The sequence below is a fragment of the Lycorma delicatula genome, chromosome 2 (genome assembly GCF_047948215.1).
Source record: "Lycorma delicatula isolate Av1 chromosome 2, ASM4794821v1, whole genome shotgun sequence".
In the NCBI taxonomy this organism is placed as follows: domain Eukaryota; kingdom Metazoa; phylum Arthropoda; class Insecta; order Hemiptera; family Fulgoridae; genus Lycorma; species Lycorma delicatula.
In genome coordinates, this window is record NC_134456.1 from 86351559 (window position 1) to 86377622 (window position 26064).

At 29.9% G+C, this 26064-nt stretch overlaps 1 protein-coding gene across 1 annotated transcript; it reads left to right on the plus strand.

The window, feature by feature from the left end:
- Nucleotides 1-2596: 2596 nt before the first annotated feature.
- Nucleotides 2597-21161, plus strand: LOC142320212 (uncharacterized). The gene is made up of 4 exons (XM_075357902.1): nt 2597-2708; nt 7619-7843; nt 13927-14030; nt 20721-21161. The coding sequence occupies exons 1-4, from the start codon at nt 2599-2601 to the stop codon at nt 20996-20998; spliced, it is 717 nt and encodes a 238-aa protein (XP_075214017.1). The 5' UTR covers nt 2597-2598; the 3' UTR covers nt 20999-21161.
- Nucleotides 21162-26064: the final 4903 nt, after the last annotated feature.

The window sequence follows — 26064 nt, forward strand, 5'->3', positions numbered from 1 at the left end:
AAATAAATTCAATTGGTAAGATTTTTATTCTACAATTAGAACTATTTGATTGGGAAATTAAAAAAAAAAAGTTCATTAATAATAATAATATAAAAAGTGTGTTCACAGATACAATAAAAATCGATGGTTACACTTACAAAGTAGTAAGTGCAATATTACTTCACAGATCTTAGTTTCGTGAAGGTCATTATACTAGTTTTATTAAAAAATAAACAATGTGATATGAAGTGAATGATATGACTGCAAAAAAAAAAAAAATTGGCCGTGAAATTCAAAAAATATATATTTGTTTTTTCTAGAAAGGCAATAAATTTTAATAATAAATCCATGAGATAACAATCAGTAATTCATCAAAAAATAAAAGAATAATACAACAAAAGGCAGTGATATCCAATAAAAAAAATTACAAGGAAATTATAAACCGTAGGGTAAAAGTCTTACATATATCATTTCTTCTCAAAAATTTACAAAATGATACCGATATCAAAAAAGGTTAAGAAAATAAGTTAAAAAAATATATGTAATAGACAACAGGTATACAGTAATAGATAATAAAAAATGTTTAAGCGTTCCATAATAAGAAAAAAATAGAAACATTTGTTACAAAACTGTTACGGTTCGATTTCATTTATTAAACAAACTCATATAATTAGCAGGGGTAGTAGAGTCATTACCACAATTTTGGTTCAATTTGACAATTATAAATTTGCTGCCACAAATTTGCCATCTATTCGTTGTTTAATAAATGAAACAAATTTTTCAACTTTTTACTTATTATATGGAACGCTTAAAAATTTTTTTATTATCGCTCATTGTATATCTATTGTCTATTACATATATTTAAAATGTATTTTTTTAAAACAAAATTCTAAATTAATAGCAGATTTTAATAATAGAAATGTAGTTTATTAACCTTGTTTTATATCAGTATCATTTTGTTAAATCTTTGAGCAGAAGAAATGATATCTTCTTTTTATTGTACGATTTACAATTTCATTATAATATTTTTGGACGAATATTAATGTTTGTTAGTTAATAAAAAATCATTTAGTTTTAATATTTTAGAACTTATCTCGTTACTCTTCTGAAAATATATTTGTAACTCAGAATACATTTTACATGGGATATGTCCAGACATCGGAAAAAACGAAAAAAAAGAAAATCGTTTTTAATATTAAAAATAATTTATCTTATAACCAATTATAATATACTTGTAGAGCTATTACAAATGATTTTTCCGATTAAAGACTTGAATAACTTACGTTTAATAGCACTCAGATATATGAAAGTAACATCAATGGAAAGGAAATTTCTAAACGTTTTGTATTACATTTGGTTCACAACATTACATCTCATGTACTCAGTATGAGCTCCCTGTGTCTGTCTGGTGAGTCACCTCTAGTCTCTAGTCCAATCCTTGCCATCCAATCCGTTGCTAATGTAATGGCCTCTGTGATGTAAACACGAAAATCTTGGACGATAAGTGGTAAAGATGGCCAATACACATGTTTGATAAAACCCCAGAGAAAAAATGGTGTAAGATCGGGGGAACGTGGAGGTCAACGCAAACGTTCACTATCGTCTCAACCAACTCGCCCAATTCATCACAATAATCAATAACAAAATCAATAATGCACGACAGCTGCACCAACCACTGAACATTTTGAATTTCCATTTCCATTGACGTTACTTTCATGTATTTCCTCTCTCTTTTTGTGTTTAGCCTCCGGAACCACCGTAAAGGATTCAGAGGATGATGTGTATGAATGTAAATTAAGTATAGTCTTGTACAATCTCAGGTCGATCGTTCCTGAAATGTGTAGAGAGACGGTAGGGAACCACCTAGCAGACATACAATTTCCTGAAATGAAATATAAGTTCCTGAAATGTGTGGTTAATTGTAACCCAACCATCAAAGAACACCGGTCGGTATCCACTATCTAGTATTCAAATCCGTATAAAAGTAACCGCCTTTACTAGGATTTGAAACTTAGAACTCTTAAATTCGAAATCAGCTGATTTGCAATGACGAGTTAACCACTAGAAAGGAAGTAGCCCACCGGGCTACTTCCATGTATCTGAGTTCCTATTAACCGTGAGTTATTCAGAATTGTAATCGGAAAGATTATTTGTAATTACTAAACATTTGTAATATATCTCAATATTAATCTAAGAAATATCTTTAAAAGTACTGGAACAATTTTTTATGTAATATAGCAAATTAAAAGGATTCTAGCAAAATGTTACAAAAAATTTAATTAATTAATAAGTAAACAGTTAATAAAAAGATATTTTTTTCTATTCAAAAATCATTATTTTCCTTCTTAATTTCTTAATTTTCTCTTTTAATTTCTAGCATCTTAAGTACTATACTTGTGGCAAAAATATATTTTGCCACAAAATCTCTGATGATTCTGTTGCAAATGGTTAAAGTAATGAATACCTAGTAAATTGTCTTCAGTCACTACCGGTCTCACAGAATAAAATTTTTAATCTCTTGATACTAATAAAATTATTATAATCTGGTACTGAATAAGATATATTCAAAGCCTAAAACCATAGGTAGGCTATTTATTATACTTTTTTGTTGCAGTGATAATGGCATGCGGACATTACTACCACATGCCATGCGTCTCCCAGTGGCTGCTGCAAGGAAAAACAAACGCTGTTTGCCTTTTAGATATGTCAAACAACTTGCAGAAACTAAGGTAATTTAATTTTTGTTTTCTTTGTAATTTTTAAGTGAGAATCATGATATATATTGGTTGAGCGATTATGGTCTTAAATTCTTAACATTTAAAAATAGTTGTTTACGCATATTTTCACCTGAAGTTCTCGGATAAGAGCATTCTTCCAAATACCAATCTTTTTTTCAGTATCCAATCCTGAATGATCTGACTGACATAGAAGCTATCTAACTACACTATACAAGACAGTAAGACGCTGTCGTCAACCGTAGCAGCTGATATGTTCCATAGCATATCTCAGCTTCGGTACAAGAGAATTTTTATTAGAAAAGAACACTTTCTTAATTAAAAATAAGAAACGCATGTAAAATAAACGCGTTACATTGTAGGAGGCGGAGTTGTTTACTTGAAAGGAAGGGAAAACTGGTTATTTCCTTGGAGTGGATGTATATTTGTTCTTAGTTATATAAGAGTATTTAATTAATCCGGAGTCCTTTTGAAAATAATTGATAACTTAGTCATGCTTGATCATGTAATTGTTAAGTTTGTGTGTGTGTGTGTGTGTGTGTGTGTGTGTGTGTGTGTGTGTGTGTGTGTGTGTGTGTGGGAAGGTGGGTGCGCGCCTGCTCGGGTGTGTCTTGAAGCACTAAACCAGTTAACACTATACACCATTAGAATCAATATATTTGCAAATGTTATTTTTATGTAATTAAATAATTAATCAGATTAAAATTTTTTTTTCAAAATTTTCTAGATAAAACAGAACTATCATGTGTTCTAATCAATATCATTTTCTATCAAACCTGAATCATTTTCATTTAACTGAGTATGTACCAGTCTACGAAAAAAGGGCCTTGTTATGCATCCGTTCCTACTTATAATAAATTACCAACTCCATTTAAAAGATTACCCACTAAAAACGTTTTAAAAATAAAATACTAAACTTTTTTTAAAAAATAAAATATTTTTTTATAATTTCTTTTAGGATGAGTTTTTTTTTAATAAAACAAATTTAATTTGAATTTTCGCGCATCTTCGTTTGATTTATACTACTCAAATAATTTTCATTTTGAATTATTTATTTTGTTCTTTTTTTATATATTTAATACCTCTATATATTTAATACACTATTATTCCTGTATTTATTATTAATATGTACTAGAAATTTTTTATTTTGTGATGCTACTCGAGTGAAGCATTCACCACAGTTTCCATTGATCCACCTAGGCAAATTATCCTTTTCAGATGTGATCTATATTATATATTACGTTCTTAACAGATTAAATTCTTTATTTTTTTTTTTTTTTTTAGGAAATTCATTTATTAATCATTTTTTTAATTTTTATTTATAGTCGCATTAACAATTAAAGTCATTAGCGACTTATCAGTGTAATGTAACTACTCCGGTAAGTTTGTAATCTTGAACAGACTCAGACCGACCATTTCTGAAATGTGTGGTTAATTGAAATCCAACCACCAAACAACACCGGTATCCACGATCTAGTATTCAAATCCATATAAAGGTAACTAACTATCTTTATTAGGATTTGAACCTGAGAACTTTCAACTTCAAAATCAGCTGATTTACGACGATGAGTTTACCGCTAGACCAACCTGGTGTGTTATTTAATGATTATTGTGAGTTAAAATATAACTCAAAAACGATGCAGTGCTATTTAATCGTACATTTACAATTATTAAAAAATAAAGAATCTTCAGAAATATCCAGAAATAACCATTAAAAACATAAAATTACAACTTAAGTTGGACATAAAGATGTTATATTTTTTATTATAAAGACAATCAAAATGTAGCAAACTTGGAAAATTAAATTTTAATTTATATAAAATGTTAATGATGTACTTTTGTTTAGAAAATAAAAATTTTTATCTATATTTCAAGCAAATTGTTGGTAGTTTTGCAAAATTATCAGATTTCTTCAAATGAAGATGTTTCGGTTGTTTTTTAATTTCTAAATTAAAAGCATTTTTTTAGTAACATAATTTAAAAGAGTCAATACTGAGTCGTTGATATGCACTGTGCTAATCTCATTCTGTATATAAATGTCCTTATTTCATCAGATATTTTGAGTAGTAGGGGGTAGCACCCCCTATTTCTACTTGATATTGTCAATAACATTTAGTATAATGAGTCCTTTTTTCTTCAATTCTTTCTTTATACTTGTACAATATATAATCCTTAAGCTTAACGTCAGTAACCATCTCCCAGTTTATGAAAAAGATACAAAACCCTTTGTGTGGAACTGTCCGCTTCACAGTCCCAGCGGTGTGGTGTTTGGCTGTTGTGCGCATGCACACATAGGAATCTGCACGCGAGGCAGCTTCCTTGCGAGGATATGCAACTGAGATTGTTTGACTGATTCACTGACTTGTGGAACGGTTATCTCTAGGAAACCCCAGACTTTTGATTGATATTATGACTATACTCCGTCTTCAGTCAGATTAAAAGCGATAATCTGAGCCTAACTGTGGAATTATACATTTTCTACAATACCCAGGAACATGATATCGTTTACAGTATTCCCAGTGAAAACAAAGAAGCATTACTTATGGTAACAGAATAACACATTATTATTATTCTTGCAAGAATATTATGCTAGTCGAAATTTATTATATTTTTACTTCCTTGTGCAAAGGAAAGGAAGAATTGTGATCAGGAAAAATTTCACTTTTCAGATTTCAACAAAAATATCCATTGATGATTTTTCTTGACTGCAGTAATAAGCCCCCATGGAGAGCTTTTCATCGATATATCATAAGTGGTACTTATTTTCATTAGTTCCAGGGTAATAGCCAAATAAAATTTTAATCAATGAAATATTTGGATCTTACAAGGGAAGACCCTAATTTATTTCATTTAACTTTTTTTTTAATTTAAATATATTGATTTATTAATAATTATTAACCCGTGATTGTAGAAACTTTTACAGTAAATAATTATTCAATAATATCAATAAAAATTTAAAAAATCAGACGTTATTAGTGAAGTAAAATTTTATGTACTTTTAAAAATTGTATATGTAATTTTAATATATTATTAAATTATTATTATTATTTATTTATTTATTATATGGTGAAACATCTGATTATTTAATATTTATTGAAAATTATAATTAAGAACGGTATTACTTTTGGATTTTGTAGTTTAATTATATTTAATTATTCTGGAATTTCTGTTAATTTTATCCACATTAAACTTAACTACACAGAGTGACTAAAAAGTAGACCCTCACAAGAACAACATATACACTGAGGCATACATGCCCGATCTTTAATAAATTGCAAAAAATTCTTATCTTTTAGTTCATTACTCTTCTGATATTGTCGTTGAATATTCTCCCTAAGTCGGAATTAATTACAATTTCGCTTATTTATTTTTTATTGCCAACCATTTAATCGCTCTTTGGTTTGATATAATTCTTCTGATGTTAATTTGTGTACACGTTCTCTAGTTTTCAAATTTTCACTCTCTTTATGTTGATCATCTTCTCTTAATCTTTTTATTCTTTCTTTGGTTTTAACATTTTTTTCCTCTTTATATTTATCATCTTAATATTTTTATTGTTCCTTTGTTTGCAACTTTTTATCCCTGTTTATTTCTTTTTTGTTCTGGTTTACAGCATTTTCTTCCTTCTTATTCTCTCTTTGGTTTTAACATTTTCTTCCTCTTCATTTTCATCTTCTTGGGGGTTTTTGAGCTATATCTGTTCATCTTATCTTTCTTTTTCCTGTATGATTGTTTCTTTTTCATTTTTTATTATTCATCAAATAACCTAATAATAAAAACTGAATATTTTACACCGTAAGGTCGAAATTAACATTGGTAACCAATACAAAAGTTCATTAAACGGAATAGTTTAATTATTATTAACTTTACGACATACGACAAATCAAAAATCTGAAACTTTTTTGATCAGTGACCACGAAGATACGAATAATACCGTTCTAGTAATACGAGTAATAAAGTAACTTTTACTCTATCCTAATATTTCACGTAAGACTGTTGAATTAATTATTGTGTAAATATTTGATGTTAATAAAAACTAATATTTCAGCAATTGTGTAACTGTTCTCTTTATTAAAGGATCGTATCTAACATTCAAATGAAACAAGTTTAAATGAAGTGCAGAAAAAAATGTGTATATGTAATTTAATAGGCGAACAAGGAAGTCATGTGGTGTTCATATCAGAATTTTTTACAAAATAACAGCTCAACCGATTCTGCATGTGAATTTTCTGAATAAATTCTTATAAACTTTCAAAGTTTTAAAAACCTTTCTGAAATATTTAGTATAATATCTACAGAATCTGTCGACTTTTGTCGGGTTTTTCTTGAAAAATTTATGAACTATAAATTATTTCACACACCTGTACTTAAAATTTGATTCTTAACCTATTATATGTTAGTGATAAACAAGAGTATTAATAAAGCTTTAAATTCTTGTAGATTTAAAATTACTATTAACTATTGATAGTTAATAGTTAATATTGATAGTTAACTTTATAGCGGGTATAATGTTTTCTATAAACATAGGAACATTTTAAGAAAATTTGTGGCATTGCTAAAAAAAAATGCAGTACATTGAATACAAAAGTAGTCGACTGAAGAAAATCTGATAAAAAATTTATCCAGAAAAATCAAATTTTCTAAATAAATGCAACAGAACTAACCCGTAATATGTAATATTATATATTAATAGCTCAGACCAGGTTATTCAAAATAACTTAGTGATTGTAGATGATTTTGAGTGTAAAATAATAAATGTTATTACTTATAATACTAATGAAACTGAATCTATAGAATCTTACTTCCATATGAAACGCATGATTAACGATAGAGTTTCTTGTTTTTAATAAATGCCTTTAAAGCGATTTTAAACATTACATATGTTTTCATTTTAATGAATTAAGGAGACAGAAAGCAGTAGCTCGATGGGTACAAGACAGTTACAATTCAGGATACATGTGCAGCCAGCCACCGGAAGTTCGAGTATCTCGAATCAGTTTGGAACAAAGGAGGAGGCAACCACCTCCACCATTGCTTGCTGCTCCACCGGCCGCCCTCTTGCCAACGAAACCAAAACCTACAAGAAAAAAACGTCAACGGCGGCTAGGAGAACTACCGTCCACCGACAGGTTTTTTAAAGATATAATTTCAATTATTATTTAGTATTATTTTTTCACAATATTTTATTTTTTTATTTTTATACGGTTGATTAGCTCACCACATACGGTTGAAGTTTATCTGAAGTGGATGGAAATTTAGTGTATGAACATGACTGAGATTCAAATTAGGACCTTCTGAATGAAAGACTGAGTTGGTACCATTACACCACGGTGGTTAGGAATATATATCAGTTAAGAAATTAAAACTACAAATCAAAAAACAAAATTTATTCAATTTTTAATTGAATAAAAAACACTAATAATAAAAATTCCAAATTTTAAGTACTAATTCAAAAAATGGGCATTGTTATATAAATCTAGGGTTAAAAACTAATTAAATTTTCTATGTTTATAAAGTATATAATACTACAAAAATGTTTTGCTCTTTTTACAATGTTTAGTTGCAAACTTTTTCTGTTCTCTATGCATTGCTGATCCCACAGGAGTAATCAAAGCTTTACTATTTACAGCAATCTTAAAACAGATTTTTAGTAATTTTCCAGTACTCAAAAATTTATTATTATCAAATTTACGTGAACGTGTTATAAGTCTATCATTTAAATCATTAATAAATATATTAATATATTAGAATCTATAAATTACATATGAGGTAGAAATAAATTTATATTTATTTCAATCTCATTTATTTATTTTTATATCTTATTACTAGCCGGCTCGACTAGCCAGCATCTTGACCCATGGGGCCCAGGTCAACCCAGACGAATCCCGGAACCAACTCAAGTACTCCTTGTGGCCAACCCCGTGGCTGCAGAGCTCGCTTCGCTCGCCATTCCCATCTACTCAGATTGCTCCACCTCCAGGACCTCCACATTTTACGTTATCCTCACGGTTGTGGGAATAATACTGATAAATAGTAATCTTAATATTCAGGATTTATAGAAACCTGAAAAAAAATAAATTACAAAAAACAGAATAATAGTACTATGGTAACTAAAGTACACCCACCTTTGACGACGAAAAATTCATAACGCATTTCTTTGCCATGGTGGCAGAAAAATAATAATGAAGTAAAAGGATTAATCTATTTTTCCCTTAATGAATATCTTTAATTCACAGCTTCACCCTTTTTGGGGGTGAAGAAATAATGAATATTTTTAATATCTTAACCTTTAAGGGAGCTAGGGGTCTCGGTTGATAGCTTAAAACCTTCCCTGGAATAACACGATTGTATCCTCTAAATTTGAAAGTAACCGGTCGGTTGGTTCTCGTGTGATGCGATAACAAACAGAAAACTTTATATATATATATATATATATATATTATATATATACACACACACACTTCCGAATAACCGTGATCTGTTATATCGAGAGTATACCTGATGTATGCAACAATTAGCCTTCATCCTATTAACAAATACTCCGTTTGAATTTTGAAGATTGAACGATCAAAACAGCGCCCTTGGGGCACCCCGTTGTTACCAGTTGATGGTGATGATTGGTCTAGCCTCCCACGAGATGCTCTCATACCTCACGAATCTAGCCTCACACGCAGTCCCCACGGGAAACACATTATTGTTAAACAGAAATTGTTTAAATTTATTTAATATTATTTTATTTAATGGTCAAACCCAGCTTACGCAGTGATAGAAACTCATACTTCACAGTTCATTAATTAATTTAATTCATTAAAGTTTGTGCTTCAACTGAAAAATCATTACTACAACATATATTTTTTTTTTTCGAGATTTTTCGAGATGAAATATATCTAAAAAAAAAAAAAACATCTGTTACGCCTAAAACATGGGTAAAAATTTGGTTGCGATTGAGTAGTTTTTTTGTTTATCCCTAACAAAAAAAAACCCTCTTTTTCTTTATATAATAGTATAAAATTCTTATCTTATTATTTATTTCAATGCTTATATGTTTATGCTTGTAAGCAAAATTTATATTTCAGCATTTGATTTTTAAAAAAAAGAGTTGAAAAACGCGAATAAATTTAAATATCCATATGAAATTACGATAACTTGTACTCTTACTATGCGAAATTTTATAATATTAAATAATTTATAATATTAAACTACCGGAGTAGTTTATAACAACTCGAGTTAATTTGGCTTGCTGCATTTTTACTGATAGATTTGAACCTTATGTCTACTAACGTTTTACGTAAGGTCATAAGTTAATTACAAGTTAAGATTTTTTATCAATGATGACGTTAATCAATAAACAAAAGAAACATTAAATCAAAGCTTAAAATATAATATATTTACTATTAATTCGACATTTGTTTACTATATAGATAGACAGATGCAGATTTTGACATTGCAAAGTAAGATTCTCTTATGCAGATTTGTTAGTGTTCATTTTAATGTTTCACTTTGTGAACCAGGCTTCAAGGTTAGTAAGGTAATTTCATAAATTTAAGATGACTTTTGCGGGCGGTCAGATAAATATAAAATAACAATATATCTGAGCCTATAGTTGCCATAGGACAGAGAGGCATATCAAATTGTACATATTGTATAGAATGAGATCAAGTATTGAGTCTTGTGGTACGCCTGAAAGTAGTAGAAGACGATTATCTTCCAACTGTTATCCGACTGGATGAATACCATGACATGAAATTGAGAAATAGTATCAGTGAGAAGCGATTGATTTAAATGTGAAGAACAAAAAAACCGATTTTAAATAATAGACCATCAATCTAAATATGATCAAAGGTTCAGTAATATCAAAGAACACATCGTTTCCTTATTGCTTTTGCTGTAGGGTAGTGGCCAAAAAGATGTGGATTCATGTTTATTTAATGAATAATGAAGTTTTGAGATCATTAGACTGTTTTACCAAAGATAAGATTTTGGGAAGAAAAGATTTTTCTAACATACTGGAACGGAATAAAGAGGTTTAAATGGTGATTAGAATTGGAAACATATAGAAGTGTAAACACCATATTTTAAAAATATTTTTAGACTAATTTATCCGATGTAATCTCAAGTACAACTAAACCGATATGAAAATTGTTACCTTATTTTAGCATACATTTTTCCAAGCGTCATAGAATACAGTAAATACGTAAATTCTTTATTTCAACCCCTTTGGTGCCCTTTCATAATAATATGATTGTTTATGTATAGACAAAAAAAAAGTCTAATTATGAGTGAACGTTCATAAAACTTCAATTGAAGTGTGAAATCCGACTCGTCAAAACAATAAATATACCATTATTGGCGTTGGAATGATTTTAAAATGCCGTAATCTCTCTCAGATAATTTACTCCATAAAAGCGCTGTATGTTAAGAAGTAGTGAGAAAAGTAAAGAGACTGACTTTTTACTTACTAAAGTTTTTATTTTTTTCAAACAACAATATTATTCCCTTAAAAGTAGTTTCCTTGGCCAGCTATACACCGGCGGAGTCGTTACTCCCACTCCTGGTAGCAGCACTGGTAGGGCTTTTAACTGGTCGATCACAGTCTTTTGAATGTTCTCCAGAGTTCCAAAATGACGTCCTTTTAAGACATGTTTCAATTTCGGGAAAAGGAAAAAGTCACAAGGACTCAAATCAGGTGAATAGGGGTGTTGAGGAACCGTAGGAATGCGTTTTGAGGTCAAAAATTCTCTGATGGAAATGGCCGCGTGACACGGGGCATTGTCATGATGAAGCATCCACTTGTCTGCAATGTCTGATCTGACACGAATCACTCTTTTCCTGAGCCTTTCAAGGACACCTTTGTAAAACACTTGGTTGACAGTTTGTCCTGGAGGAACAAATTCTTAATGCACAATACCCCTACTGTCAAAAAAGTAAATCAGCACGGATTTGATCTTTGATTTGCTCATTCGACATTTTTTCGGTCGAGGAGATGACGAAGTATGCCACTCTTCTCTTTGCCGCTTTGTTTCAGGATCGAACTCAAATATCCAGGATTCATCACCAGTGATCACACGATTGAAGAATTCTTGATCATTGTCAATCCTCTCAAGAAGATCAACACCCACGTTTCTTCGATTGTTCTTCTGTTCCGTTGTGAGGTTTTTCGGCACCAATTTCGCATGTCCAAATCATGTGTGAAAATTTAATGTAGGGTGAAAGTGTTTAAATTCAACTGTTCCTCATCATCCTTATTGTTAAACGACGGTCTGATCTCACAAGATCCCTCACATGTTCAATGTTTTCGTCAGATTTTGAAGTTGAAGGTCTCCCTGAGCGAGGTTGATCTTCAACGTATTCTTGGCCTTCCAAAAATGATTTGTGCCAGCAGAAAATTGTGATCTTGATAAGCAATGTTCCCCGTAGGCCTGTTTCAACTTTTCAAAGGTCACAGTCGCAGATTCCCCAATTTTAACACAAAACTTGATTGCACAACGTCGCTCTAAATTCCGATGCTCCATTTTTGTAACACACAAGTTCATTGATGGCGCTGTCAAAAATAATGTGTCGGTTGAACGGCGTTGAAACTCGTACTGAGTATGTGGAATGGATGAACAAACCGGTCTAGCACAGACCGGTAGGCACATCTTTGCCAGATCGCTCGCAGTGTTATCAACCTCATTACTTTTCTCACACACCTCGTATATTGCAACAAGACCGTTATAGCGGACCTGAGTAACGGATCCCTCCCAATTAAGAAGAAAGTAGTAGAAAACATAATAATGGGAGGAATCCAGAAATGGGCTAACATAAAACCTTTTAGTAAAGGTAACAGGTCCGTTTAACAATCTTCTTTTGTAACACTACCCACTTACACACAACAAACACATGTCGTTCTGTGAGAAGAGTTACTGGACCAAGGTTTGGAATGCATGGGAACGAAAGGGGCTCGGTCGATCGTTCTCACGCTTCGTGTTGGGTCCGGTCCGGCAGGCAAAGAGGATAGGAGTATAATACTTCGGGGAAGACCAGTTAAAAATAGTTCTTCGAGGAGAGTCTGCGAGGTGAGTTGCGAAATGATAGTCTGCAGATCTGAGTCTGCGAGATGAAGTCTGGTATGTGAATTCTGCGAATCAGTCAGCAAAACGTCATTCAGCGAGAGTATTCTGTGAGGAGGTCAGTGAAGCAGCGAATTTCAAGATGAACTAAGTCGGCGCAACTAAGGTAACATCACAAATAATGGTTTAGTGAGTTACCGTAAGACTATAGATAAAAGAGATAATGTACTAAATTTCATTAATAAACCGTTAGGGTTGTTTTATTTGTAAATAACAAAGGAAATTGCAGTGAAAGAACTTTATACTTGTCGTATCTGTTGTACTATTGTTGTTAATACAAGACTAGTGGTTAAAAGTGTTAAGACTAGCGGTCATGTAATGTCTTTTGCCAATAGGACTGAATTTCGGTTTTCATTATTTTTGTACCTGTGAATAAATCCTGATAATTACTTTAAATTCTGATTGTATGTCATCTTTGTTTATTATTACTGTTGACATTTATGACTATTTGTTTTATTGACATTTAATAATATTATTGTTTACTGTTGTCATTATTTATTGTGAGATATTTTTTTATTGTCTGTTATTATTATTATTATTTTTTTTTTTTTATAATGGTTTGTCTTTTTATTAATATCTTAAAAGTAATAAATTGTAATTACATAAAAATTTCATTTGTCAATTTCTCAATATCCTGATCGAGCTGTGAACACGCGACAATATTATACATATAAAAAGAATGATAAATGAATATATATTAGACACAGGAGACCCTTACTTGTGAGATTTTATAACATTTTGTCGTCGGTTATGAGATTAATTCCGTTGACTTCTATTTAGGGAAACGCTTGATAGGATCTATAAACCTCTGAAAGTTTAAACAGAGCAACCCTTTGCTCTGTTTAATGAGAGCTGGAAAGATTCTGTTGCCTGTTATTTCAGGATGTTACTCTTTATCATCACAAAAATAGAATTTCATATTTTATTACAAAATATTTTCATATTGTAATGTTTTATATATATAAACAACATAAATTAAGTTATTAAATTTTGTACTTACTTTAAGTTAAGAGTAAAGAATAAAATCTTAAAACTGAGTACGAAATAATATAAGCAATTTTTAAAAATTATGGTTTTTTATTTATAAAGTTATGTTTATGCAGGCTACCAATGTCAGTGACTGCAAGCCGAGCACTGAGTGTTCAAGTTCAACCGTTAATGGCTGTATTGATGTCTCCGAGGAATTTAGAAGAATGTTCACCGACCAGTATGTTTAACACATTGATTTTTTGTTTTATATATATATATATATATACAATTTTATTTTTAAATTACATCGATGTTACAGAATACTACAGAAGAAAGCCGTTTGCTAACGTTGCATAGGAAACAAGAAAGCGACACCAGCTACATTTTGACGTCATAAAAGTATTATGAAAACTTATTTTCATGTCAAAATTATAATTTCAAACAGAAAAAACCAATTCAGTATTTTTTTAACCCTCGACCATAGCAAAAAAAAAAAAAGAGAGGGAGGTTATGTATTTCACCTGTGCGGTGTGTGTTCACGATTTTCTCGGAAATATTGCAGCTATCAACTTAGTTTTTTCATCGAATTATCTGTCATATTCCCCCAAGGTTTTGAGCCGTAAATGATATAAACTTTAAAAAATGTTAATTTTTATTTTTATTTTTAATTTTTTACTTAATTTTTTAACATGAGTTTTTTCAAATTTTATACTTGTGAATCTACTGTTTTTACATTATTCTATCAAATGTTACCTATGTTCGTAATTTACCGATAAAATACAACTTAATATTATTAAAATATCTTATAAGTAATATATACCGGGTGATTCATAAAAAGACTTCGCAACTTTAAAAGCATGTAAAAAGTTATTTAAATAACTTGCAGATTCAATGAAGGTACATTTCATAGCAAAACACATCATGTTTTAACTTACATAGTTAATTAGTACCGAATTCTATCACCAACGCTTTCACCAGTTTGTTAAAATGGATATATTTACTGGTACGGAAGGTGCTCGCTGTGTGTTTTGGTTTCACGATTTGCAATCAGCAACTGCAGTTCAACGTAAATTTGGTAGAGAGTACGGTAGAGAGTCTCCTAGTAGACATATAATTTACTCTTGGCAACAAACCTTCGTTGAGACAGGTTGTTCTGTTAAACATACAAAATTACCAGGATAACCACGTGTCCCTGAAGCTACTGTGGAACTCAGAGAAAGCTTTGTACGTAGTCCGAAGTAATCAACTTGACGTGCCACTGTTAGGCGCGTATTACGTAAACGATTGCACTTGAAACCATACGAACTAACCGTGGTTCAACACATTACAGATTACACCAAAGTTGCTCGGCTGCAGCTTTGTGTGGAAATTATGGTTAAAATTGCAGACAATGTAATTTTTAGTGATGAGTCAACGTTTCATATCATTAGCATTGTGAACCCTCATAACTACCGAATATGGGGTAGCGTGAAACTCATGAAACTTTGAAGCACATTCGTGATAGCTCTAAGGTCAATGGTTTTTGGTGCCGTAAGTAAAGAAAGACTGTATGGTCCGATCTTTTTCCAGGAGGCAACCATAAATGGTATCGATTATCTGGACGTGCTTCAAAATTTTGTAATTCTTGAGGTAGACGATAATGACTAACATGGACTCGATAATTATCGGCAAGACGATACATCATTTCACCACCGCCTAGAAGTTTGAGATTTTCTTGATACTCGAATCCCAGGTCGGTGGACCGGTCGTGAAATTCCAGTTGGCTACTTCACTCCCCAGATTTGACTTCGCTAGATTTTTTCTTGTGGGGTTCGTTAGAGATCGGTTTTATTTACCACATTTGCTTGCTGATCTTGTTGAGCTAAGGCTTCGAATTAACGCCACAACTGCAGAGGTAACACCCGAGTTGCTTGATACAGTCTTGAATGAAAAAAAAAATAAATATATTTATATATATATATTTTTTTTTTCTAAACACAGAAGAATTAATAATACTTTGGTAACAGTTATAATTTTTTACCTCCTGGTCATTATCAATAAATGAACGAATAATTTTTTTTTAACTATTTGATGTTATTAAAATAATTCTGCTAGCAAAATGAAGCAATTATTTTAAAACAGAAATTGAAAATTCATTGGTTTACATTTTTAACGTAAATATTCCATCTTTTTGGTTTTTCTTTAAATGAATTAATTATATTTAATATTAGTATCGACGAATTTATCTTTTATGGTATGTTCAGTTATACTGCAAATTTTTCTTTTTTTTTTAAGTAGTTGTGATTCAGAAAATTTTTTCCTAAACAATGTGTGCTATTTTTTACTGTTAGTAACTGAATAGAATTACAATATTAAATTATATATAGATACTCATTTGTATTTTGATTTTATAATTTTTTTTGTCTGTAGGCAGTGCTTAATTTATTTTGGTCGTAAATTTTTATGATCATAACAATTGGAATTGATACCCTGCTGTTATTAGAGAATCTTCACATAGTGTCCTTAAAAGGTGAGGACAAACACTAGGAATTGATTCTATTTAACTTACTGGAGAAAAAATGTCCAGTAAACATAGATCCGAGAACGCATATTTTTATGTCAGTCCGCTATTTTGTGTTAAAAAAAAAATATTTTTCAACAACGGTTGGAGATAACGAAATAACATTTTGCACTTTATTTTAAACTAACATTTTTTAATAGGAAAAAAAAAATAACGATACTCTTCGTTGATAAATTTCAAATTGGCGGCCGTTTCAATTTTTCAATCTTAAATATCTTAGGAATTATTAGATTTATCAAACTGTGTTGTATTATAAAAATTATAAAGCATTTTTTTTTGTGAATAAAACGACACCCTAGTCGTAAAAATCCGACGAAAAACAACAGAGTTATTGCAAGACTAGGCCTCAACTAATATGCCGGTCATCTTGTTTTTTTCTATTATCGTGACTCAGTTGATATCTAAATCAAATTTTCTGATTAAAATTGCTAAAAATTCAGTATTATGGATTCTTTCCGTTTTTGAAAAATAATATTTTTCTTAAAAAGCACAAAATGGTGGACTGGGAAAAATATGCTTTTTCAGACCTGTGTTTATTGGACATTTTTTCTTCAGTATGTTAAGTAGAATCACTTTCTAAAGTTTGGCCTCCTTTTTTAAGGACACTATAAATATTTTTTTATCTATTTTTAGTTGTTTTTGGCATATTAAGGCATCCTGGAATAGTCGCTTTATATTGGAGGGACAGGTAGAAGGAAAAAATTGTGCAGGTAGGCAACGTTTTGGAATATGTAAAACAAGTTGTTAGGGATGTAGGAGGTATACCGAAATGAAACGACTGGCACTAGGTAGGAAATCTTGGAGAGCTGCATCAAACCAGTCAAATTACTGAGACTAAAAAAAGAAAAAAAAAGAAAGTTGTTTTTGTTCCTTTTGTTCACTTATTGATTGTGCTAACTTAAGTTAGATTATCCAATAAAAGAAAATAAGGAAATTTTATGAAAGTTAAAAAAGAATTATTGCTATTTTAAAAAATTTCAAATAATTGAAAACTACTAAAAAAGTCATAAATTCATGAAAACGCTACTTTAAAAATTTTGTTATTGTTATGATTTTTTGCCCTTATTTGAAAAAACTAACTTAAAAAGATATGATAAATATTTATATTTATATTAAATGGCATCGGTTATTTATTGGTTTACGTAATTTTTCAGTTAGTAAATTATATGGATTAGAATTTAAATTGTTTTTTTTTTTTTTTTTTTTTTCTTTAATCTTTGTAATTATTTTCATGAAAAAAGTGAAAAATCATTTTTTACAATATTTCCTCTCAAAAAGATTTCAATGCGTAACTTTGGAATCAATTTTTATTTTAATTCTTTATTTAAAATTAAAAAAAATTATTTTATCATATTACAACCGCATAAGTGATACCGCGTTGTTTTATCTTAGCTATTAAAAAAAATTGTTAAAATCTCTGACTATCTGAATCACGAATACTAAGCTTTTCAGATAAAACAAAAAATATATAGATACTTTTCCCATTATTTTAATCAAAGAAATAATGGAAAAACAAAATCTTTGTAGTAGTTCTACTAAATATCCAGTAGAAACTTTCCTGAAACTTCTGAGCACAGTAAATATTTTTTTCTAAATACAACTATTATCTTGTTACTTTGCCCGATTGACATGCTACCATATTAATGTAGCATAATTCTTGGATTTACTTCGTTTCGTGATATTTTTCTATTTAAATTACAATTAAGGTAATAACAATTTATTTTATAAGCTCTAGAATATATATATATATATTATTTTTCAACAAAATCATTTAAGTTTTCGAAGTTCACTAAAGTAATAAATGTTTTAACCTTGTTATAAACGAATCTTAGTAAAAACAGTGTTTTTTTAGTTTAAAAAATCATGAGAACTAACTTTAACAATGTTTTAGTTTAAAATATTATTTTAAATAAGTAAATACTAAAACTATTATTATTTAAATAAGTTTTTAGAAATAACCGTTTATTTACACTTTATATGTTATTTATTTACGGGAAAAGAGCTTCTTTCTTTTATTTTGAATAATTATTAAAAAACTTAATTTACAATAAATAGATATTCTACTTAATCCCTGGCTACTTGTTACAACATACAAGAAATATTTATCTACCTTTGATTACTCTCAAAGGATTAAACAAAATTCTGTTTAATCCTTTGATCTATTTTGTATATTTTATAGAGATCTATTTATTCGTAATATATTTTCTTTTATATCGTATTAACTACTAAGCTTATTAGTGACGTAATTTTATATTTTTCAGATCCTACCCGCAAGTCAAACCGGGTTCTTTCATTGTTGCAGACAAGCACGCCTGTTTGCAATCGAGTCGATTTTGTTACATTTTTATTTCATAATATTAATTAAATAATAAAATAAACGTCAGAGCTTATTAAAACAAAAAAATTAAAATTATTAGTCCCATATAATAAAATAAAAAACGATTTTTACATGCGTTTCAGTTGAATATAATGTGAGCTATAGAGCTTTCTCTATTATAAAATATTTTTAATATTCCAGATTATATTTACATTAATTTTTGTTTTGAGTCCGTATACTTATCTCACATTAGAAAATTATATCTTGCAATTTGTTACACTGTCACTTCGTAGATATTCATATAAATATGTGTTTATATTTTTAGTAAAAAAAAATATCCGTAAAATATTATAAATTTTTCATTTAAAAAATCAGCAACAGTGTACTACAATTTGATACTGATGAAGTGATATATCCTTATAAAACTTTAATTTGGCCTCCAAGGTGATCTAGCGTAAGAATTATCTGGTTCAGCTGAATACTAATACAAGCCACACACTTCTAAGGATGACTAAGGGTTTTCTTTAATTCCTTAGAGAAATTCCTTATTCTTCCTTGCTCTTTGCTTTAGGTGGTTATCTACTATCTGAAGAAAAAAGATTTTTACTTCATATATTTAAGCTGGTTAACAAAAAAAGTTTTTCCTATCCTAAATAAAGATACGTCAATATCCCGAGGGATTGTGGGTAGTATGGATGTTCATTTTGCCTGGAGGGGGCCTTTAGTACATCATTTCCGCGATTGTTTTTCTCGTTTTGCGAGAAATCTATCTATCTGTGGGTAGATAGTTTCTTAGTAATTGATCCATCGCCTTTCACTTATCATCGATTTTTTTATCATTTATTGTTTTTATGGGTCTTTATTAGATAATTGTAAATTCTTATTAAGGATATGAGGACCTCTTGGAGTCGCTCGCTATATCTTTATTATTTGTGTGGTTTGATGGATACAGCTCTGCTTAAAGATCTACCGAAGAATATTTCTCGAGGTGAGTTTTAGCTTTCTCAAGAATTAGCCTTCGCCCTTTCTTCCCATCCTGTTACCTTCATCCCCTCAAACTCATCAACACATCATCCTTCCATCCCATTCTCGGTCTACCCGTTTTTTTTTCGGTGTATATTTTTGTACTCTGTATCTTTTTGGGTACTACCCCGTCATTCATCCTTGTTTACATGTTCCAGCCATCGTAGTCTTTGAACCTTCACAAACCATACAATATTATATTCCCCTCCAATTATTCTCTCTATCTTCTCATTCTTATGGATTCTTCATACTTCATTCTCCTTCACAGGATCCTAAATTCGCCTTAATATCCATCCTTCTTTCAAATCTTTATAATATATTAATGCTACTAACTTTCAACGTTCAGGTCGCAGGTACCTTCTGGTTTTATTAAAGTTTTGTATATTTACAGCTTTGTCTTTCTATTTATTAACTTACTTTTAACCATTCGTAAGTTGGCAAAGCAAGTTATTAAAAAGTATGCTTCATTTTCAGCTTATATTCTTAACTTTAGTGCGCTAATCCATATTAGCTTCACTATCAACTACATTTTACAAGAATTTGAAACTGTAATTTCCTAAAGATCCTCTTTACCAACCATCAAACCTTGAGACTGCTTTCTAGCTTCTAAACTTGACATTTTTATGTATTTCGTCTTAATTCCGTTTATTTTAAGACCAATTTTTCTTGAACATCTCTTAAGTGGCTCGTACACTACCCCTAATCTTTCCTTTGACCTGGTTAGTGAGGATGTCATCAGCAAATACACAAACTTGACTAGAAAAAAGATCTTCAGAAAACACTGCTTCTTACTCGGTGGTGTAAAATACCTTACTTGAGGTTGAGTTGTTATTGGGTAAATCCTTTTCAATATTTCCTAATAAAAGAGATATACAAATTTAATTACTACATTTTTAACAATTTATTTTGTATTGTATCCATATTGCAATCTGATTTTCAACTTACTGAAAACCATACAATGAGACATTCATTAAGAAATTAGACAGATATTAATAAATTTATGTATTTTTTCTTTTTTTTTTTAATAGACCTTCCGGAGAAGGAAAACGGGAGCGTACAGGAAGAGGAGAAAGAAGTGGGACAGAAGAAAATACAGTTGAGCATAAAATCGCTGGAATTGCCGGAGACAGCAAATCATCCTTCTCGAGGAATTATACGACGATTTCCGCCGAGGATTCCAAGCTCAAGGAGAATGCCAAAAAGAGCAGTCTCTCACCCGTTACCGTCGTTTGCCCTAGGCTGCAGAAAAATAAGTCTTTCCCCGAGACGCAGTCTAGAACCATCAATAAATTTAGAACCCAATTAAGAACATAAAAATTAAATCCTACGTTAATTGAATAATATATTTAAATGAGATGTAAAATTATACTAAAACAAGAATTATTCACTGAAATTAAAATCAGTTTTCACTTTATCACGACTTAGAGTGTAAATTAAAATATATCAATTAATTTAGGACAATAATTTTTAATATAAATGAATACCGCTCTGAATATTAATGTAATATTCATTTTTATAAATTGGATTGAATAAAATCTATGAAATGAAGGTCGTCTGTTTAATGAAATTAAGGTGAAATTTTCTCATCAAAAATATATTTGCTATATATTTTATAAATGTTAATTAAGCTAATTTGTATGTAGTTTAAAAGTTTAATATTACTAAAATTGAATACAATAATAAATAATGAATTTATATTAAGTATTATGACATAATAGATAAAATTTATTCACCTAGTAAAACCTATTTAATTTCACAGGATTATCTTTTAACACTGTAGTTACCCATCTTACTGAAAATATGCTAAGAATCTTACTAGATCTGATAAGTACAATTTAATCTAAGAATGTTTTAATTAGGGTATTAAGGTTAAAACTTTGCTACGATTACAGTCTCATCTCGATTATGTTGTCAAAAATTGATGTGAAAAAAATTACGAGCCGTAAGAAATAAAAATGATTACCAGATGCATAAATAAACAGATATTCAAATGGTGTAACTATATTTTCTTATAATTTACAATTAAATAAATTGCATTATTGTCGTTCATAAATTTTATTGCACGCAGTCATGTGTAGAAGTATAAAATTATTTCAATCGCTAAATAATAAAATATTTTAAGATGTAACAATTAAAAACAGGAAGAATTCATTAAGAAATTATTTTGTTTTACAAATGTTTTATATATATTTATTTACTATATATACGTATGTATAGGCAACAAACATTTTATTTTATAGCTATTATATAGCTACACAATCATTTTTTAACATTATAATACAAAAATAAACCCAAAAAATAATAAAACAACGTTTAGCTCCACATTCAAAGCCTTATCAAGTGTAACTGAAAACATAACCTACTTTATCATATGTTAAATAATATTGGATTTGTCTTATTATTCAGCCAATAAATCACATACCTAAATAGCAATACTTTTACACAATAAAATCTAATTTTATATATTAATCATTTATCATTCCATTTAAATCAGATAAAATATATTAAATTAAACTAGCACATGCGTTTCAAAGTGGGCCCCAATAATGTCCCTTTGCAAGCCCTGGAGACCTTCAGGGAGGGAGGCGGTAGAAGGCTTACAGAAAAATGAGGGTGTTCAGGCGGTCTAGGAAGGCGATTTTTTTCTTTTTGCTCAATAACTATTATAATCACAATCGGCTCTCCTGCGGAGCCATAAGTAAGTTTCCTGACAAAAGCACGTGATAAGAAGGTCCCTTAATGAAACCCCAAAATAAATATACACAATAAACAGTTGTAAACAAACTTAAAGTCAAATATGAAATTTCAAGCTGTCATAAATCACAAACCAATAATTTCAGCACCATATAGTCCACAAAACAAACATTAATAACAAATAAAAAAGAAAAAGAAAGAGAAGTAATAAGACATTAAATACGACACCACTAAACTTGACGGTGTTAGATTCCAAACTGTTACGGAGACCCTAAGTAGAGTACATGGGTTCGTTTCAACCGTCGGACATCTCTGCTGTTATCGAGTAGATTAATTGCAAAGTGGTTTACATGATTCTCAAGCCTCTGTAGGTATTTGACATTGCGCTGTTGTGGAATCTCATGAACCGATGGGAGCTCCAGATAATCGTGAATCTCATCATTCCTGGTGAACCACGGAGCTTCGGAAATTACCCTCGCTACTTTGTTCTGAAATCGTTGTATAATTTCCACATTACTAGTACTAGCCGTTCCCCACAATTCCACATCGTACGTCCAGAGCGCAGGATAGTCTTGTAAATTAATATCTTACTGGATAACGTGAGCCTGAGTTCCTCCGTAGCAGCCAATGAAGTTCCCTGTACCTTGCGTTTAGATGTTTCCTCTTCATCCTCATGTGACACTTCCAGGTCAAACGCCGATCCAGGTGAAGTCCCAGATACCACACAGTCTCCGTTTGCGGGATCAAAACACCATCGAAGTACACCGAGACAGTCACCTCTCCGCATGGCATCTAGGAAGGCGATGGCCGATTAAAAAAAAGGCAAAAATTATGTTTTCCTGATATTTCAAACTAAAATTAAATACCTACTATACTAGTATAAAAAATTAAAGGCACCCATATTTTATTATAAAAAATGATTCAAACTACTTTAACTTTGCTACCAAGAGGCTTAAAGAGACGAATAAAAAAAAAAATTAAAATTTGAATACACTACTTTTTGACAGTTTTCTTTAGATTTCAAAAATCATCAAATTAAAAAAAAAAAATTAGCGGGAAGAAAAGTTTTAAAACTTTGAAAGGTTTTCTTCGTAAAAATTAAGGTCGATTGTTCAAGGATTTCTGATAGCATTCCCATCGTCATATTTGTCTAAACGTGGATTTTGTGCTGTAGCAACGTTATTAAATAAAAAGAGAAATTGGCTTCAGGTTACCGAACGCGGCGACTTACGGGTGTTTATAAGTAAATTCGAGCTTGATATTATCAAACTCGTTAAAGCACATCAGATTTATCTTTCACATTAATGTAAGTGTAATTTTTCAATTGAAAGCTTTGTTTTAATTATTGTATCGTTATACTGAATATACTATCACTATTGTTTTTATATAACTATATACGCGTAGATACAATTGTAATTTTTTTGAAATATGATTAAATATGCGTTTTAATTCCTTTCATTTAAAATTTAAAGTTTCAACTCAGAAGTAGGATATGCCACGTTTAAAAACAATTGCTGTTATTATTTTTAACATATGGTAAGTTTAAGCATTTTGGAGCGCTAGAAAATTTTTGATTCTTAATATGAGCGTTGGGCGAAAACGTTTGAGAATCAATGTACTAGTACATACCCCATTGAACCGATTGGTAATCCGTTCTGTTGTTAATAGAATTTTTATATTTGATAATATGAACATTTCAAGTATCGATCTCCTAACATTATTTAAATCGTAATCTAACATTTTTACTTTTTCATAATTAAAACTGTATTTATTTTCTTTTTCGTGTTTGGATAAGGCAGTAACTACATTTTTTCTGTACTTATGGGCCTCCAAACGCTTTTTTTAAATATTGGGCGTTTTGTCCTGTGTATTTTCCCTGGTAATCATTACATTGAATACTATATACTACGTTGGACTGTGTAAGTTTGTCAATTGGCGATTTCAATTTGGAGAAAAAGTGATTAAAATTGTTGAAGTTTATAAATTTTTACATTTTTTAAAACGTAAAAATTCTATCCACAACAAAACGGATATTAATGGTTTAAGTGGTGTATATGCTAGTATATATCCGATTCCATAAATCGGATATTTTATCCGATTTAAATGGAATGATAACCGATAAATATATAAAATTAGATTTTATGGTATAAAAGAATTGCTATTTAGGTATATGAATATATTTTGTTATTATTTATCAAATTTCCAGATTGGCTGAATAATAGACCAGTCCAATATTGTTTAACACAAGATTAAGTAGGTTATGTTTTCAGTTATACTTGAAAAAGCTTCTAATTTGGAGCGAAACGTCGTTTTATTATCTTTTTGTGTTTATTTTTGTAATATAATATTACAAAATGGTTGTGTTTCCTGAAGAGTTATAAAATAAAAGATTTTTTTTTTACACAAACAACCGAGAAGTTTCTTTTATGATATTATATATATATATATATATATATATATATATGTAATATCAGTTATTTGGTGTATTTTTACTTCTTGTCACGAAGTAAAGGAAGTATTGTGATAGTGAAAAATTTAGGTTTTCATATTTCAACTGAAATATCCATTTTGACCATCCCTGAATCCATTTTGACTAGTTCGGCATGACGTCAGTACGTACGTACGTATGTATGTACGTATGTATCTCGCATAACTCAAAAAGGATTAGCCGTAGGATATTGAAATTTTGGATTTAGGAATGTTGTAACATCTAGTTCTGCACCTCCCCCGCTTTTGATTACAATCGACTGAACCAAAAGTGCCCAACAAAGTCAAAAATCCAAAAAAAAAAATTGATTTATTAACTGCAGTAATAAGTTCTCATTGGTAGCTTTTCAACAATTGTTCCATGTGGTATTTATTTTCATTGGTTCCAGAGTTATAGCCAAATGAAATTTTAATTAATGAAATATTTGGATCTTTCCAAATATATGAGTCCAAAGACTCATCGATTCGAATCAGATTTTACTTCTTTTTTTTAATTTAAATATATTGATTTAAATAAATCATTAACTTCTGATTGTAAAAAGATTTTTTCGATAAATAATATTTGAATAACAACAATAGAAAAAAAAATATGAAAAACTATCAGAAGTTATTAATGAAATAAAATTTTATGTACTTTACATTTTTTAAAAATGAGTATATGTAATTTAATAGGCGTACAAGGAAGTCATGTTATGTCTACATCAGATTTTTAATCTAATTTAAAAAAAACCATTGATTAAAGTTCAGTAAATCAGTAAAGCTCTATACTGGTTTTTGTTAATAATTTTAATATAATTTATTCTTTTTAATAAGAAAATAAAATTAAGTGAATAAGCAATTTAAATAATAAAATGTAAGATGAAAAATAATTTGCAACACTATTACAGGTGATGGATTCAATTTTAAGTTCTTTACAAAAACAGGTAAATTTCAACATTATCGTTGCCAGCTTTTTAAAAATAATATGTTATGTTTAATAAAAATATTTTATAAAAATTGTGTTTTAAATATAAATTAATTAACTTTTGAATGATAATTTCTAATGTAAAAATAATAAATTAATGATAGTACAAAAATAAATTGAAACCTATTTTTTTTTCGAAATGTAACTTGTTACCGCCAGAAATTACATTGAACGTTGTACTTCAACTATCTACCGCTAGAAACCGCGACGCGCGCCCTGTGTTTTCT

What these genes read in the sequence shown, in the direction of transcription:
- LOC142320212 (XM_075357902.1), top strand. Translation starts at nt 2,599, where the DNA reads ATGGCATGCGGACATTACTACCACATGCCATGCGTCTCCCAGTGGCTG. An exon ending in GAACTACCGTCCACCGACAG is followed by an intron (nt 7,844 to 13,926) that starts GTTTTTTAAAGA and finishes ATGTTTATGCAG; the next exon opens with GCTACCAATGTCAGTGACTG. An exon ending in AGAAGAATGTTCACCGACCA is followed by an intron (nt 14,031 to 20,720) that starts GTATGTTTAACA and finishes TTTTTTTAATAG; the next exon opens with ACCTTCCGGAGAAGGAAAAC.